This window comes from Protomyctophum bolini, assembly GCF_963924005.1.
Source record: "Protomyctophum bolini genome assembly, chromosome: 8".
Lineage (NCBI taxonomy): Eukaryota > Metazoa > Chordata > Actinopteri > Myctophiformes > Myctophidae > Protomyctophum > Protomyctophum bolini.
In genome coordinates, this window is record NC_137869.1 from 20,682,673 (window position 1) to 20,696,718 (window position 14,046).

General features: G+C 43.5%; 1 protein-coding gene across 1 annotated transcript; it reads right to left on the bottom strand.

The window, feature by feature from the left end:
* Positions 1 to 6,140: 6,140 nt before the first annotated feature.
* Positions 6,141 to 13,410, bottom strand: spata18 (spermatogenesis associated 18). Its single transcript, XM_080769842.1, has 12 exons — positions 13,143 to 13,410; positions 11,463 to 11,568; positions 11,129 to 11,244; positions 10,416 to 10,534; positions 10,192 to 10,287; positions 9,915 to 10,049; positions 9,538 to 9,769; positions 9,090 to 9,248; positions 8,694 to 8,869; positions 8,310 to 8,433; positions 7,849 to 7,920; positions 6,141 to 7,601 (listed from the first exon to the last, which is right to left on the bottom strand). Exons 1-12 carry the CDS (start codon positions 13,227 to 13,229, stop codon positions 7,545 to 7,547), a joined length of 1,479 nt encoding a protein of 492 aa, XP_080625968.1. The 5' UTR covers positions 13,230 to 13,410; the 3' UTR covers positions 6,141 to 7,544.
* Between the last annotated feature and the right edge of the window lie 636 nt (positions 13,411 to 14,046).

Here is a 14,046-nt window from a genome sequence, read left to right on the forward strand (position 1 = left end):
AGCAGGCACGCACCACTTCCCTCAAGTTGCCTTTGGCCTGGGAGATAAGGAGCTGAAAGGATGACAATATTGGGTTAGAGTGCCATCTGGTGGCTTATTGAGTAATGTAATGTTTTGTGGGGCAGGCAGGTCACAGCCACAGTCTCTCAGGGCTCATGTGGATTGTGTAATCATTTGTTTTTCCAATCACTCAAATTAGTTGCATGTTGCATGTTAAACTACTGGATTTTTAGTTTTCCCCCCCTTCATTTATTTTTATGTGTTTGTGTGTGTGAGAGAGAGAGAGAGGTAGGCACCAGGCAGGTAGACAGTATGGTAGTAGGTTACTATGTCTGAGTCAGTATAACAGATTTAGCAGCTGTTCGATAGAACCTAAAAGACTCAGGAGGTCAGGTTTTGAAAGAGTTATTCTATTTATTCAGTATGACATGGGCTGTTACACTTGCCCCCTCCTCCCAGCCCCCAGTGAACCCACTGTTACTACAACTTTCAGAACCACAAAGGCAGCCAATAGCAAACAGTTAGACCCCCCCCCCTCCCCGTTTATGTGCTTTCTCTCTATAAATCTGCCCCCTCTCACCCCTACCCTCCTTCTCCTCTACATCTCTTTTTTCATTCTTTCTATATATATATATATTCTCTGTAGGGTGGGAGGGTGTTTAGCACTGACTGGGGCCAATCGGACGCTGAAGCCTGGCGCCGGTCTCGATCGCCTGTTTCCGTGAGAGTATCGAATCATGCTAAGTGTAACAAGTCCCTGCGGTGCCGTAACCCTGGCCAAACTCACACCTGCATAAACGGCACATGCACGCATTAGGCCTACGCTGCCAGCCCTGCGCTGTAATGTAATGGATGGCCGCTATTCTCATTAAACAAATCACCCCAGATGTTGGTTTATATATATATATATATATATATATATATATATATATATTGAACCGACTGAAAAATGGACAGACTGCTCGGTTCTTTGCTGTAGGCCCACAGACAGAGCAAATTAGAGAGACATCAAAGTAGAGCACGCTTAAGTCGTTGTTCGTTAGATTTACGTTGCAGCTGTGCAGATACTTAAAGCTACAATCTATAGTTATGTCCGTTGTCTGCTTGACTCCCTCTCCTGATGGAGAGAGGTAAATGCAACCATGTCTCTGAAGTCTGAACTACAGTAAAGATGGTGGCACACCGTCTGATTCTGGTGCCCGCCTTGAGCGGACACCAGGGTGTGATGTGATTTTAGTGTCACTGACGAGAGAGTGTTTATGTAAACGAGCAATGGGCCCGGGTCCACTCCAGACAGCTCGCTGGGAACTGGCTACGCTGATTTCATTATGAAAATATTACTGTTCACAATGCTCTCTGTATGCGGTTCACATTCATAGCAACTGACATATACCACTGGTGTGCCCAGATGCTACTAACCAGTGATGCGTTAAAACTGATGATGACGTACTGCAGCACGGAATCTGACGTTTCTTAACCACTTAAGTGCACTTTTATATTTGCGATGCATTGTGAGCTTGTAGTACATTTCTGCCTAATGACAATGTAGGGATGCCAGGTTGAAGGTGGCAAAAAAGAAACGGCATACACCGATCTCTGCAAGTAACAACCTTCCTACAGAGGAAAGGTCAGGGTCAAATAATTTGACCTCTAAAAACACCTAACCGGCCTTTGGCCTGTGAGAATCCAGATGTGCAATCGATGTGAGAACAAGCGGGGAAATGACCTCCACAAATCGGCGTATTGGGAACCGGTTTGGCCAAAAGATGGAGTAGTATCTATGAGACGTGATGTGCATCAGAGAGCGAGGGAGGAAGGAAGTGTTTAGCCATGCTGTCTCTCTGGCAGAGCGGAGACACTTGCTCCCTGACCCTTGCTGGAATCGAGGTGATGTGCTGTTCCGCCTGTTTGGACTTTCCTCCATAGGGCCCACCGGGGCCCATCGGGGCCCTCTCAGGCAGGCCAACAGGGCCCCGCCCCTGCAATGACCTCACATGCTCAGCAGTGCCAACTTAAGGCAGGGCCCTTGGGCAGTGCACCACAGCGGATGGAGAGGGCGGGGTTGTCAGTGTGATGTACTGTACAGTATTCTTGTTTGGTGATATTCACAACGAATGAAGTCATGGTCTGCTGTTTTCTGTCTTTCTCCTGCTCTCTCTTCCTCTATCTCCTCCTCCCCGCGTGGTCCCTCCTGTCATAAACTGTTGCCTCCTGTGCGGCAGTCACTGTGCATCCTGCTCTGTTCCAGATGTGTTTAACGGCCCTTCAGGGCCACAAAAAAGCCTAGCTCTCTTAGAGGTGAAGGGAGCTGAAATGCAGCAACTGCATTCGACTATTCGACCCCCCCACACACACACACACACACACACATACACACACTCCGCCCCGAGAGAGTGGCTCCATCGGGAATAGAACGGAGCATCCTCAACAGCCACATCTCTTCCCTTGTTCGTTTGGCATAACCAGTTATCACCACAGCGCCAAACAACCCCATGCTTTCCCATGCAGCAAGATGGATGGAAGTGATTTATTGATAAATGGGTGTAACAACTCAAATTCACAAATCATTCTTCCTGGTTTTGTTTGCAAAAGAACAAGCTAGGCTATTCTGCTGTAACTCCTCTCTTGCACTTTCGTATCTCTCATCCCAGTGCATCCCTCCCCCTTCCCACTGTCCGTTATCATATTTTCTCTGATTTATGCACAGTGTCTTCCGCTCAACTGTAACTGTGTCATCATGTGGTGATATACAGCCCCATTACCCCGTTCCCCTGTTCTGGTGGTGCGGGGGTGGCGGGAGGTGGGTGGGTGGAGCCAAAGAACCTCAAGGCCAGTCGGAGCTGAGCGAGTCCAAGAAGTTTTCCAAGCGTTTAAGAGAAAACATCACACAGTCCAGCGGCGTGGAAGCATGTCCCCGATACTGAACCAGAGGCCTCTCTGGGCCAATCAAAGGGGCTCTGAAGGACCTACAGACCCAGCTGGAAAATTGCAGATCTACAAGCTCACAGCGCATAACTGTGAGGCTTGTAGATAGGCTATTCCCGGTATGCAACACCATCACGCAACTTAAGTATAAATCAGTCTTGAGTCAGTATGGGGGGAAAAGGCGCCAACTACAACAGAGGCTTTCCAAGTGAAGTCGGGTCATGGATTAATATCTCAATCGTTAGCAGCTGCTGAGTTGTTGTCACCTTTATACAGGAAACTGTTGTTTCTCCGTTTGCTACCAGAGCACGTCTCTATCCAGCTATATGGAACATTGAACTGATGGAAGGATCTGTCTGTCTCTCGCTGTGGTGTGTGTGTGCATACATTCATACATGTGTGATACATAACGCGTGCGTGTGCACTAACACATTCACACATAACAGGCCCATATGTGCAGGCACATATGGGAGTGCCTGTGCTTATTCATGTTGGCTTGTGGGATCGACCGTGTAATGAATGCTTGGACACATGGTCTGTGTCCCGCCGTTTCTTTTCGTGAGAAATATGGAGCCTTTAAAGTCAGCAGGTCTTTTCAGACTGTGATTTGAGGAGCCCGTAAAAAGGGAAAACGCGGATCTGAGGAATACTTTGATGGTTTTAATGCAGGCGGAGAGTCTGCAGGCTCCGATGGCTTTGTCACATGTGAGGGCAGCCTGGGGGCTAAGGTCCCCTCCTGGTTTGCTTTATACGTTGATAGTCCCCGTCTGCCCACAGGGTACTTCAACATGAACTCAGTCTTACCCCTGCCCTCTGTTGGCCTGTTCCCAAACACTACTTTACCACAACTTTAAGCAAACGGCCACAGTTTTCAGTTTTATGCCAGATTATACTTATACTTATATAAAAGAAGATCTGCTATTTTCAGCATGTGACCATCGTACGTAGTATAAATCAGCCTTTAAAGTGTGTGAGTGCTGAACTTGCACAGGCTTTTTTTATTTGAATGAGGAATGCTGGTGATAAGCGCAGCGGGTTCAGTTCTTCATTTGTTTTTAAAGGAGCTTTCGAACCACGTTTGTGCTTTGTCACTCTTACTTTGATATGTTTTTTTTTTAAATATGCTATACAGTTATTGAGATATCTCAAATTGCTCAAAATCCCACAAAATAGTATATGTCCATTATACCATAAGCAATGAGTAATGCTTTTTAACCTTAAACCCTACTTCGTTATCATGGGTACCTCAGGTGTCTGTACTTGGCCCCCTCCTTTTTTCCCTTCCACATCAAATGTATTTGAAATGGCTCATCTACAAGTTCACAAGCACTTAGTGACCTTGTACATCAGCTACAACAAATGTTTGTCATTTTCGGATGGTGGGGTTCATGTGGTCAGTTATTGTCCCCACTAGATGCCAAGCAAAGCCTCCTTTTAACCTATTAGTATTTGAAATATTTTTGAATAGACTATTCAGATGGGGGTCTGTCCCAACCACGTCTGTCCCTCCCAACCACAGTAAACATCCCGCCAGCTCCGGCTCAGAGAGGGACAACAGGGCCATGACAGGCCCAGTCCCATTAAGTTCGTAGTTTTAGACCAAGATCTGGTCCCCGGGACCTTCCTGAACCACAGTGGGGACCAGATGGGACACTCCTGGTGTGGAAATGTGGTGACAAAGGCATGGTGGAAGTTCCCATGACATGGATTTCTAAGCGTTCAGCTTCTTTTTTTTCAAGCATATTCCAGAAATATATCTCCTTGGCCCTTGCATTGACTGGTTTACATTATGTGTTACAGGGATATCCAAAATAATTATATTATATTTTTTCCAGCTTAGGATGTTTACATCGTAGTCACGATGCAAAAGAATACTTTTTTTGGGGGTTACCAACGTTTCGGCAAACAAAATGCCTTCTTCAACGTTCGGACACCAATAACAGTGTTTGCTCTGATCTGTGATTCTCGAGTCGGAATCCCGACCTAGCAGAACAAAGCCTCCATCTAATCTCAAATCTATCTTCGCTCTCTCAACAGGGAAAACCACCTGAATAATTATAATCACTGCTAGACGAAAGAGGCTTTCATCAACAAAACACAAAGAGGCTCTACTCTTCTAATCAACATATCCAGGATGCCGTCATATAATGAGATGATGGATGCCATCTCATCCACAAACAAACAGTGAGTTAGCCCATGTGTTGTTCATTAATTAATCACACAGTCATCCAGGGGGCCTGGCTGGAGGTTGTGAGGCATGTTTCTGCTCCGCCAAGCAGATTCTTCACTTGGGCCATTGGAGAGGGCTCAGGGGCCAACAGTTAGCAACAGTCATTAGCTGGCCTGCTGAGGAGAACTGACAATTAGACAGTGCTGCTACTTATTGACTGAGAATTCAACCTGGCTCCAGGGATGGTTACCAGCTCATTCATTCAAGCATCAAGCGACACTCAATCCAATTCCAAACATAGTACAGCATCACGCACACACTCACACATACACAAATGCATGTGTGTGCATGCCAGTATAGGCCAAGTTAAGACCTCCATACATATATATATTTTTTTAATTTAACTTCATGATAATAGATGATTTATTTAACTGTCATCAATATGATGACTTTGTTATGACGGAACAAAATATAAAGGCTCAAGTGTGGTTCCTTCAGTGTCTGTTATTTCAGCCATTTGGCCGTCGCTTTGTGACCAAAAATAAATAATCCCCAACTAAGGTCACTTAGGTCAGAACCCTCCACAGCAGAGCAGATTGGGACTTTGTTCTGGGAATACATTTCAGGTTGAGTTGTGCGATGGACCAACAGTGCCATCTACTGTTTAACACGGGGCCAAACGGTGCAGTCCATTAGCACACAACTCTCCCAGCTGACAGACACCTCCTCTTCTGACAGACATCTCGGGTCCACCACATGCTGTTTGTTAGGAAATCTAATTTGAAAGGGAATTGGGCCTTGCATTCAATCTTCAGAAACGATGTATTCAGCAGAGACCAAAGAATGCAATTCAGGACCCAAACATGCTATGCAGTGTTGTAGGAATATTCTAAATATGTCGATGCAATAACTGGAACTTGTCCAATCTTTTATTCTTAAAAAAAGGTATATAAGGCACAGTCAGAAATATATGTTCTGCGCTCAATAACACAAAATACAGTTCAGAACTATCTTCACTAAATTGAGTATAAAGTCATCCCTAAATTACACGCATAGACGTTATACCACAAAGTACATCATTAGGAACAAACATTTAAAATTACACAAATTTGACAAACTTGTGATAACATTGATAGCACCCATTCTGCAAAATCAGTAGATGTTGGTATTTATCGCCACTATTTTTGGGGAAAAATTATTAAGTAAAAGAATAATCACCTTGTCCAATATACCATTTCATGAACATCCTTGTTTTAGCAATACAATTTTAGATTTTTGAGCACTCGAGCAGTCGATTCTCAAAATTATTCTCAAAACATAACACAGCACCAAAGACTCAATAAACACACACACAGTGTAGTAACGTAACGGATCCCATGAAGAGCTTCTGTGATCAATATCATTAAGGCCCTATTGGCACGGGACTAGTATTACCTCAGGTAATATGGAATAATCACGGAGGACGTCTGTGTTTTTAATCCCGTGTGAATCGACCATGTCTGTGATTTGGTGTGATTTGGGCTGTAATAATTACAGGCCAAATTACCTACCATAATTCAGCAAACACCGGGGTCCCAGAGTAATACTGGGTCCCGGGGTAATACTAATCCCATGCGAATAGATCTTAAGTCAAGTATTGGTTGAGTTTATCACTCGTTAGCACCGTTCTTTTATTTCCACCTGACGGAAATCACACACACACGTGAAGTGTCATAGAGAAAAATAACTACAGTATATGGAATAGATGAGACATATCTGCAAATAACCAGCTACACTACAGTGAATCTTGACCAAGAAAGTGCAACTGTGCAGGTGTGACTTTCCCCACAATTGATATTTCTTCAATTTGTGAAATATTGTGTAGCTATCACTATCACCATCAAATCGATAGGGCTGGAATAATAATATGTTTCAGCCCTATCGGTTATAATCTAGGTTGAGATTGCAAATAGTAGCCTACTTGAATATTGATGTGAAACATAATTCTCGGTTTAGAAACCTCATTGACCTTCAACATAGTAAGCTCAGCTTGACAAGCCGAGATCCAATGTGAGATGTCAGACAACACTGCAACACAGGCAGGCCCGGGACGAAACACCTGGTTTTTAGGGAGTCCCAAAAACTCATGGATGAAATCTAAATACAGTAAACTACAGTAAAATAACTGTTTAAGTTTACTTAGCTGCCAGACAGCATCCCCAAAAGCAACCTTGTGTATAACAATCAATGTATTGTCACCTGGCTACTGCCCTGAAGCACCAAAATGATCCGTCTTATAATGTAAACTCTGTCGATGGGACCTTGCTACAAACTCCTTCACTTCAAGTTACGACCAACAGACAACAAAACACAAGGAGCCTTCAGATTAAAGCTGCAAGTCAATAAGAAATAGATGAGTATGGAGGCTGTTCTTTCGGTCTTTCGGTGCCCCGGTTGAAGAGCTCGTAGTTTACAACCAGCTGGCTGAGAGTCGGCCGGGTGAAGATATTTTGGGGCTGCTAAACGCCTGGAAACATCCAAGCAAGACAGGAGAGCAAAGAAAGAGAGAGTGTTATTACCCCACGTCATTTATTATTAAAGAATACGGAATTTGGGTGAAAAGCAAGTCGGGGTATTGCATTGTACTTACCCTAAAGACCAGCGGGTGTGGTTGCATGTAGTTTGAAAGAGGCATATGATCTTAAATCTACATTACATGAGTGTTACCGTAAATGTGAGGTTTGTTCACACCAAGAGCAGTTATGGAAACGTACCAGGTGGCGAGTGGGGCTGACAGAGCGAGAACGCACAGGGCTGGCACTCCTGCTCCGACTTCTGCTTCTCCACTGGAAGAACACACACATTCATCCTTTTACTGAACATCTGCAGTTTTCTGAAAAAGCTATGTTTCTATTTCAGTGGCTTTTCGATTTTTCAAAAATAGCAGACCTACAAGCTCGTGACGCGCGCTATGAGCTTGAAGATCTGCTATTTTTCAATAGCTAAAGTATAAAATAATGCCAACACCAAAAGGGGTTCCCGCCCAAAATGGGTTAGTCTAAAAAATGACTAGTGCTCTCTTCGACTAATAAAGAAATAGCTAGCTGACTAATATAGGAATTTATTATCGAGTTTTGTTCGACTGAGACTAAACTGATCGATTAATCAATTATTATTATTATTATCATCATTATAAGACAGCCGTAATAAATAACACGAGTGTTTGTGTTTGTACCAGAGCGCCTCTTCGGGTCAAAGCCTCTCCCTTCACGATCACCACATCCTCTTCCATGAGGACAGGCCACACATGGTACGCCACAAGAGGAGCGGAGAACTCTGAATCGTAGCTACGCCGATACCTGGAGCACAGAACAAATACAGGATGGAGAGGAGAGGAGAGGAGAGAACTGTAGATCTAGGTACTCAATGTGTGTTGAGAGAATGCAATACTGTACATGTGTTGAGGGAGACATCTAGAGGTGGAGACAGTAAATGAACAGTTAAAGCTGTTGGGGTGATTGTGTCTTATCGTTCAGCCCACTGTGTGTGGTGCTGAATGTTTGGTGGTGGCCCTAGCTAATCAATGTGTGTGTTCAGAACATGCCACAGAGTCACTGACTTAATGTCGCTGTACAGTTCTCCATCGCTGGCGAAGGCCAGGTCCAGAGCTGGCTCCAGTGTCTGCATGGCGAACGCCGCCCTGCAGGTCTCTCTGATCACGGTGCTGATGAGGACGAAGTCCACCTCCGGAGGGAAGGAGATGCGCGGGTTCACGTTCATGGCGTTGATCACATCCTGTGCATTAGGAAATATGCCTATGACCCAAAAACCAAACTGGACGCCTAATCTGGCCGTGTCATAATAGGTGAACATAATTGTGAACATCTCTGTTAAGAACTAGTAGTTCGACTATTCATGTTTAAGAGATTTGGGACCCTCTCTAATCTTACATTACCCCCTTCTTGTTTTTTGTGATGTCATGCAGCAGACATGGCAGAAAAGAAAGGTTTCCTACATTGACGCTGGACTGAACGTCATAGAGGTCCAGGTTTCGGACGATGTAGTCCACCGCTGCTTCCTCCAGGCTCTCAGGACCCAGGTGAGAGGGCGACAACGTCTTCCTCACGCGCAGCTTGAACTGACGGTAAGCTAGCTTGCCGACCTGGAAGGATTCCTGTGAAATGCAAACAAAAGAGCTTAAACTACAATCAGATACTCACCTACTGCTCGTTTTCTATTTGTCCAGCGAGATAAATGGCTCTGAACCATGATATAGGCCTATATATATATATATAGGCCCTGGGGTGTATCATCTTTTATGTAGGAAACAAAAAAGATATTTACTACTTGCGACCCATATAAATTGGTCCGTGACCCAAACATGGGTCCTACTCCCGAGTCCGACCCATACTGTTTGAGGCTCTATACGACTGTATAGTCGAGCGGTTCCCAGTGTTTCTCACCATGACAGCGATGAAAATGATCCTCTGGACCATCTCCAAGTCATCAATGTAGCGTCTCAGCAGGCTCTGGGCCTCCAGGCGCTCCACTGCGTACAGGTCGCTGAAGCGCGACACCAGGCGGGCGTGTCGTGACGAGTTGGTGAGCTGGGCCCTGGTGGGGGACTGACCCCTCAGTGGGCTGGAGGGACGACTGCGTCTGGGCAAGGGGCTGGGAGAGCGACTCCTCACCAACCTGAGAGAAAACGATTCAGTGCACTATTGATTATCTTCTTATACAGTAGATTCTTTCTTTTTATATTGTACTAGATCACCCCGCTATGCGAGTTGTTGTTGCAGCCTTAAGAGCAATATAAACCAAACTACGTGTGTGCGCTCACCTCTGCTGCAGTAAAGCCTTCTCTGTGGTCAGGTAAGACACTTCATCTCTGAGCAGGCGAATCTGACGCTCATAGTCATCCAGCGCGTCCAACTTCCTCTTATAAATCTCCACCTGCTCATGTGCAGCACGCAAGCTGATGCACACACACACACACACACACACACACACACACACACACACACACACACACACACACACAGATACATTATGAAATAGAGCATTAAATGCATGTCAATGGGAGTGTGTATTGTGTATGTATGTAGGCTATCTCTCACTCTGCTCTCAGTTGCAGTATCTCATCTTCTGTGGCCAGCAGAGTGGTTGCTGACTTATTCTTTGTGTCATCCAGTTCCAGATGAGTGTCTGATAGCCTGGTAGGACAAAATAAATGAATCGGGTGACATATTCTTTTCCACCTCTAACTGCTTAACCACTTAAGAACTGAGGCTAATTCTACAAAGTGCTCTATATTATTATTATTATTATTATTATGACTCACTCTGCTTTGACAGAGTCTAGCTGCAGACGGGTGGAGCAGAGCTGGGTCTCCATCATCTGGATGTCACTGTCGTGAGACTGATTCAGCTCCCTGATCTTCCTGTCCTTCTGCACTGAGTCCTGCAAAATCACAATAACACCATGTTGTCAGGAGAAGAGAATAGCAGCTGGATAACATTTTATTGAACAGGATTACATTTAACTGAACCTAATTGAAATTAATTTGGCTCATCATTTCATAATTAAATTGACTCTGTGTTCAACATCAGAGATGCTATATAAACCAAGGGTGCCTCAAACTGTTTGGGCACTTCAACATTTAGCCTGTTTCCAAGGCAGGCATGATCACCCAGTGCCAGACAGTGAAACCCACAATTGATTTTATGTTAGGCTGCTAATTAGAATTATGTAAGCATAGGTCAACCATTTTTAAATAAAATATAACAAAGAATCAATCATTGAATATGATTAATATCCTCTGACTATCTGAGGAGAAACGTTTTTTTTTTTTCATTAAATAATGGGTAATTGTTGTTTTCAATAGCCCAAACTGATCACCTGGTAGTTTTTTTTGTGTTTACCCATCCCCGCTTTTGCCTTTAATCAGAAGATATGATGTACAGTTTAGATACGTTTCTTTCCAGGACTTAACCATGTTCAAGACTAAAATGGGTTTCCAACGAGAAGAACATGAATTCAGACAGAGCAGGTCACCTGGATGAGACTCAGACTGGTGTCATTAGTCACTGAGGGGCTTGCCATGGAGAAGCAGGTCCCCAGCCATGGCAGCAAGCGGCTTTTGAGGGTGTCCACGCCAGCATAGTGACCACCTGGACCACAAAGGAGAGTTCACGTGAGTAATGTGTAAAAGAGCTCATTCTTCTAATGAATTGAAAATGGTGGACACTGTTGTAAACAAGTGTAATGCTTAATCATGGATTAACAGTTTTTCTATTGCTTTTATTTGAAATGTACCCATTCTGCATACTGTGAAATAGAAATTTCAATCAATCAATCAATTCTTTGCAGAGTGATGTGTGACCTGTACCTTCAGTAGCAGTGTGATTCAGAATGGTAAAGAGTTGGCCCTGGATCTTGGCAGTGAGTTCGATCAGCTCACAACATCTGCTCAGATTCTGGTCACAGGAAAACACCTGAAGAGGGTGAATGTGGGTGAGTGAATAAATAAACTTTTAACCACAAACATTTTCTAAATTATTTTTGAAAAGATTGCAACGCATTGCAGTGAAATACGTTGTGTGAGCTTGCTGTTTCGGAAGAAAAATTGTATTTTATTTTGCCCTATATTAATGACATTCTTAAAATTGTGATACCAGGGTTAAGTTGGTTGATGCCTTTAAATCAGTATTTCTCAAACTATTTTGTAATTCTAAATCTTTCAACCTTTTTCGAACACTAAGGATTTTTAAAAACTTTGAGATCTGAAGAAGAAAAGTTTGGTCAAAAAACATTTCTGAGGGTTTAGTTGTCTTGAACGGGTTAATGTCATGTTTATTGCCATGCAATGTTAACTAAACATTTTAATTCAGACAGCTATAAATGTGAGAATAGTTATGAACTAATTATAGCCTATACATGTAGGCCTATCTTGAGCCATGCAGTTTTTCTTGTCTCTCCACTCTCCATCTTGTGTGTGTTCTGAAGGGGTTCCAGTTTGTCCCCAGCAAAATCCATACGTTTAACCACTAAACCAAATTTATACTTCAGCTAGTTTTGAAACATTTGTAAAATATTGAATAATAGCCTATTGGACTGATTGTGGGGGTTAGCAGAGATGGAGTACTTGTAGAGAGGCTGGGGAATTGGGAATTGGCTATACTAAATTGGGACTTGAAGGGGAGAAAAAGTTTTTTTTTCTTTTTCTTTTGTCTTGAAGGGGCATGTTTTGCACAATAACATTAGTCTTTTCATTATGTCTGCCCACGATCTTTGTGATGCATACAGTACGTTTGTTTACCTCAGTCACTGATACTAAATTCTGATATTTATTTTTTATTTTTTCTATGAATCTGTGACCTGACACCCATACTGTTACAAAACGAAAATAAAAAGATTTTTAAAAGAAAGAATAATAGCCTATTGAAACATTTGGAATAATTTTGAAAGCATAGCCTATCTTCTCTACGTTCTCTTATGGGGGTCCCTGGCACTAAATATTTTATGGAGGTCCATAGCCAAATACAAATTTGGGGTCCTTGGCAATGGGCATGAAAAAGTTTGAGTAGTCTGCCCTAAAGAATACTCATGCTACACCACCACTGTCCAGTAGAGGCAGTAGTCTAGACGGGAGAAATGGTCTTACGGTAACCATAGCAACGGGCTTCCATAGCAACCAAACTTTGTCCAGAAATCAACGTCATTAAAACAAGCATACATTCCTTTACTGAAAACGTTACACTTGATTTAATTTGTTTAATTGTTTACATCGGTGTGTTGCAATGCATTACTCACATCACATGCATAGACTCCCGAATAACGTGTCTAATGATTCTGAAGAATGGCATGCATAACATTCTCCCCCTCACATTTTTTAAAGCAGACTGAAATGAACAATTGGGAGAAATGTCTGCAGAACCAAACTCGAATCCTTAAATTGCAGCGAAAATCTCATGCAGAGAATATAGCCCACAGTCTTGTAAAAGTACACCAGTAAAAGTGGTGTGGTCAGATTTAGGTCAATGATGGTTTATTAATGAGACAGACTTACATGATAATCTTTGTACCAGCTCTCAACCTTGTCCTGCAAAACGCTGAAGGAAGATGTATTCACCAGTCTCCTCAAAGTGTCGGCCATGTCCCTTTAATCTGTCAGTGCTTTAGAAAAAAGAAAAGAGAAATGCTCCCAGACAACCGTGGTGGGTGGGTTTTTAATCCGCACCACCGACAGTGCTGATGGGCGGGCACGCGCACCCGTTTTTATTGACAGTTGTAAAAAATGCCAAGCTGCTGCTCGATTCCTCCACCTTCGCTTTCAACACGCCCCATCAGCAGTGGCAACGACGTTGATGAACTGAGTGACAACCGAGGAGTCACGTTACTTTGAGATCAAAACAAACTAATGTATTTCTGTCCAGCTTGTCTTGTTGTCTGGTCAGGGTGCAGACTTCTCCTGGACTATGTAAAGAAGAGGACCATTGTAATGCACACTGTGTCAAGCTGTCAAACGACACCACGTGGCGCCATTGCGCCAAGATCGCGTTTACTTGTTGTTTCCGATAGTAAACAAACACCAAAGTGTGTGCGTGTGTGTGTGTGTGTGTGTGTGTGTGTGTGTGTGCGCGCGCGTGCGTGCGTAAAAACCTTGTATGCAGAAAATGGGTAACATAATTTACATTTGAGCAGCTGAATTGCTTTACATGTTGATCAGATTGACTGAAATGTATCCCTTTATTAGTTGCAATTCAAATAGACGTTGGTCATTAAAGCAAACCTACATACCAGGCATTACAAGAACCATGAAACAGAATAGGACCCCGCCTGTGAGTTTAACTATGGAACATATGAACGGACATGAACCGTATCCTATTTTGGGACGCTTCTGCTGCTTTCCATTGGATAGTCGAATCTGACTGGAACAGACCATCATAGTCGTCACACAGTCAGACATACAC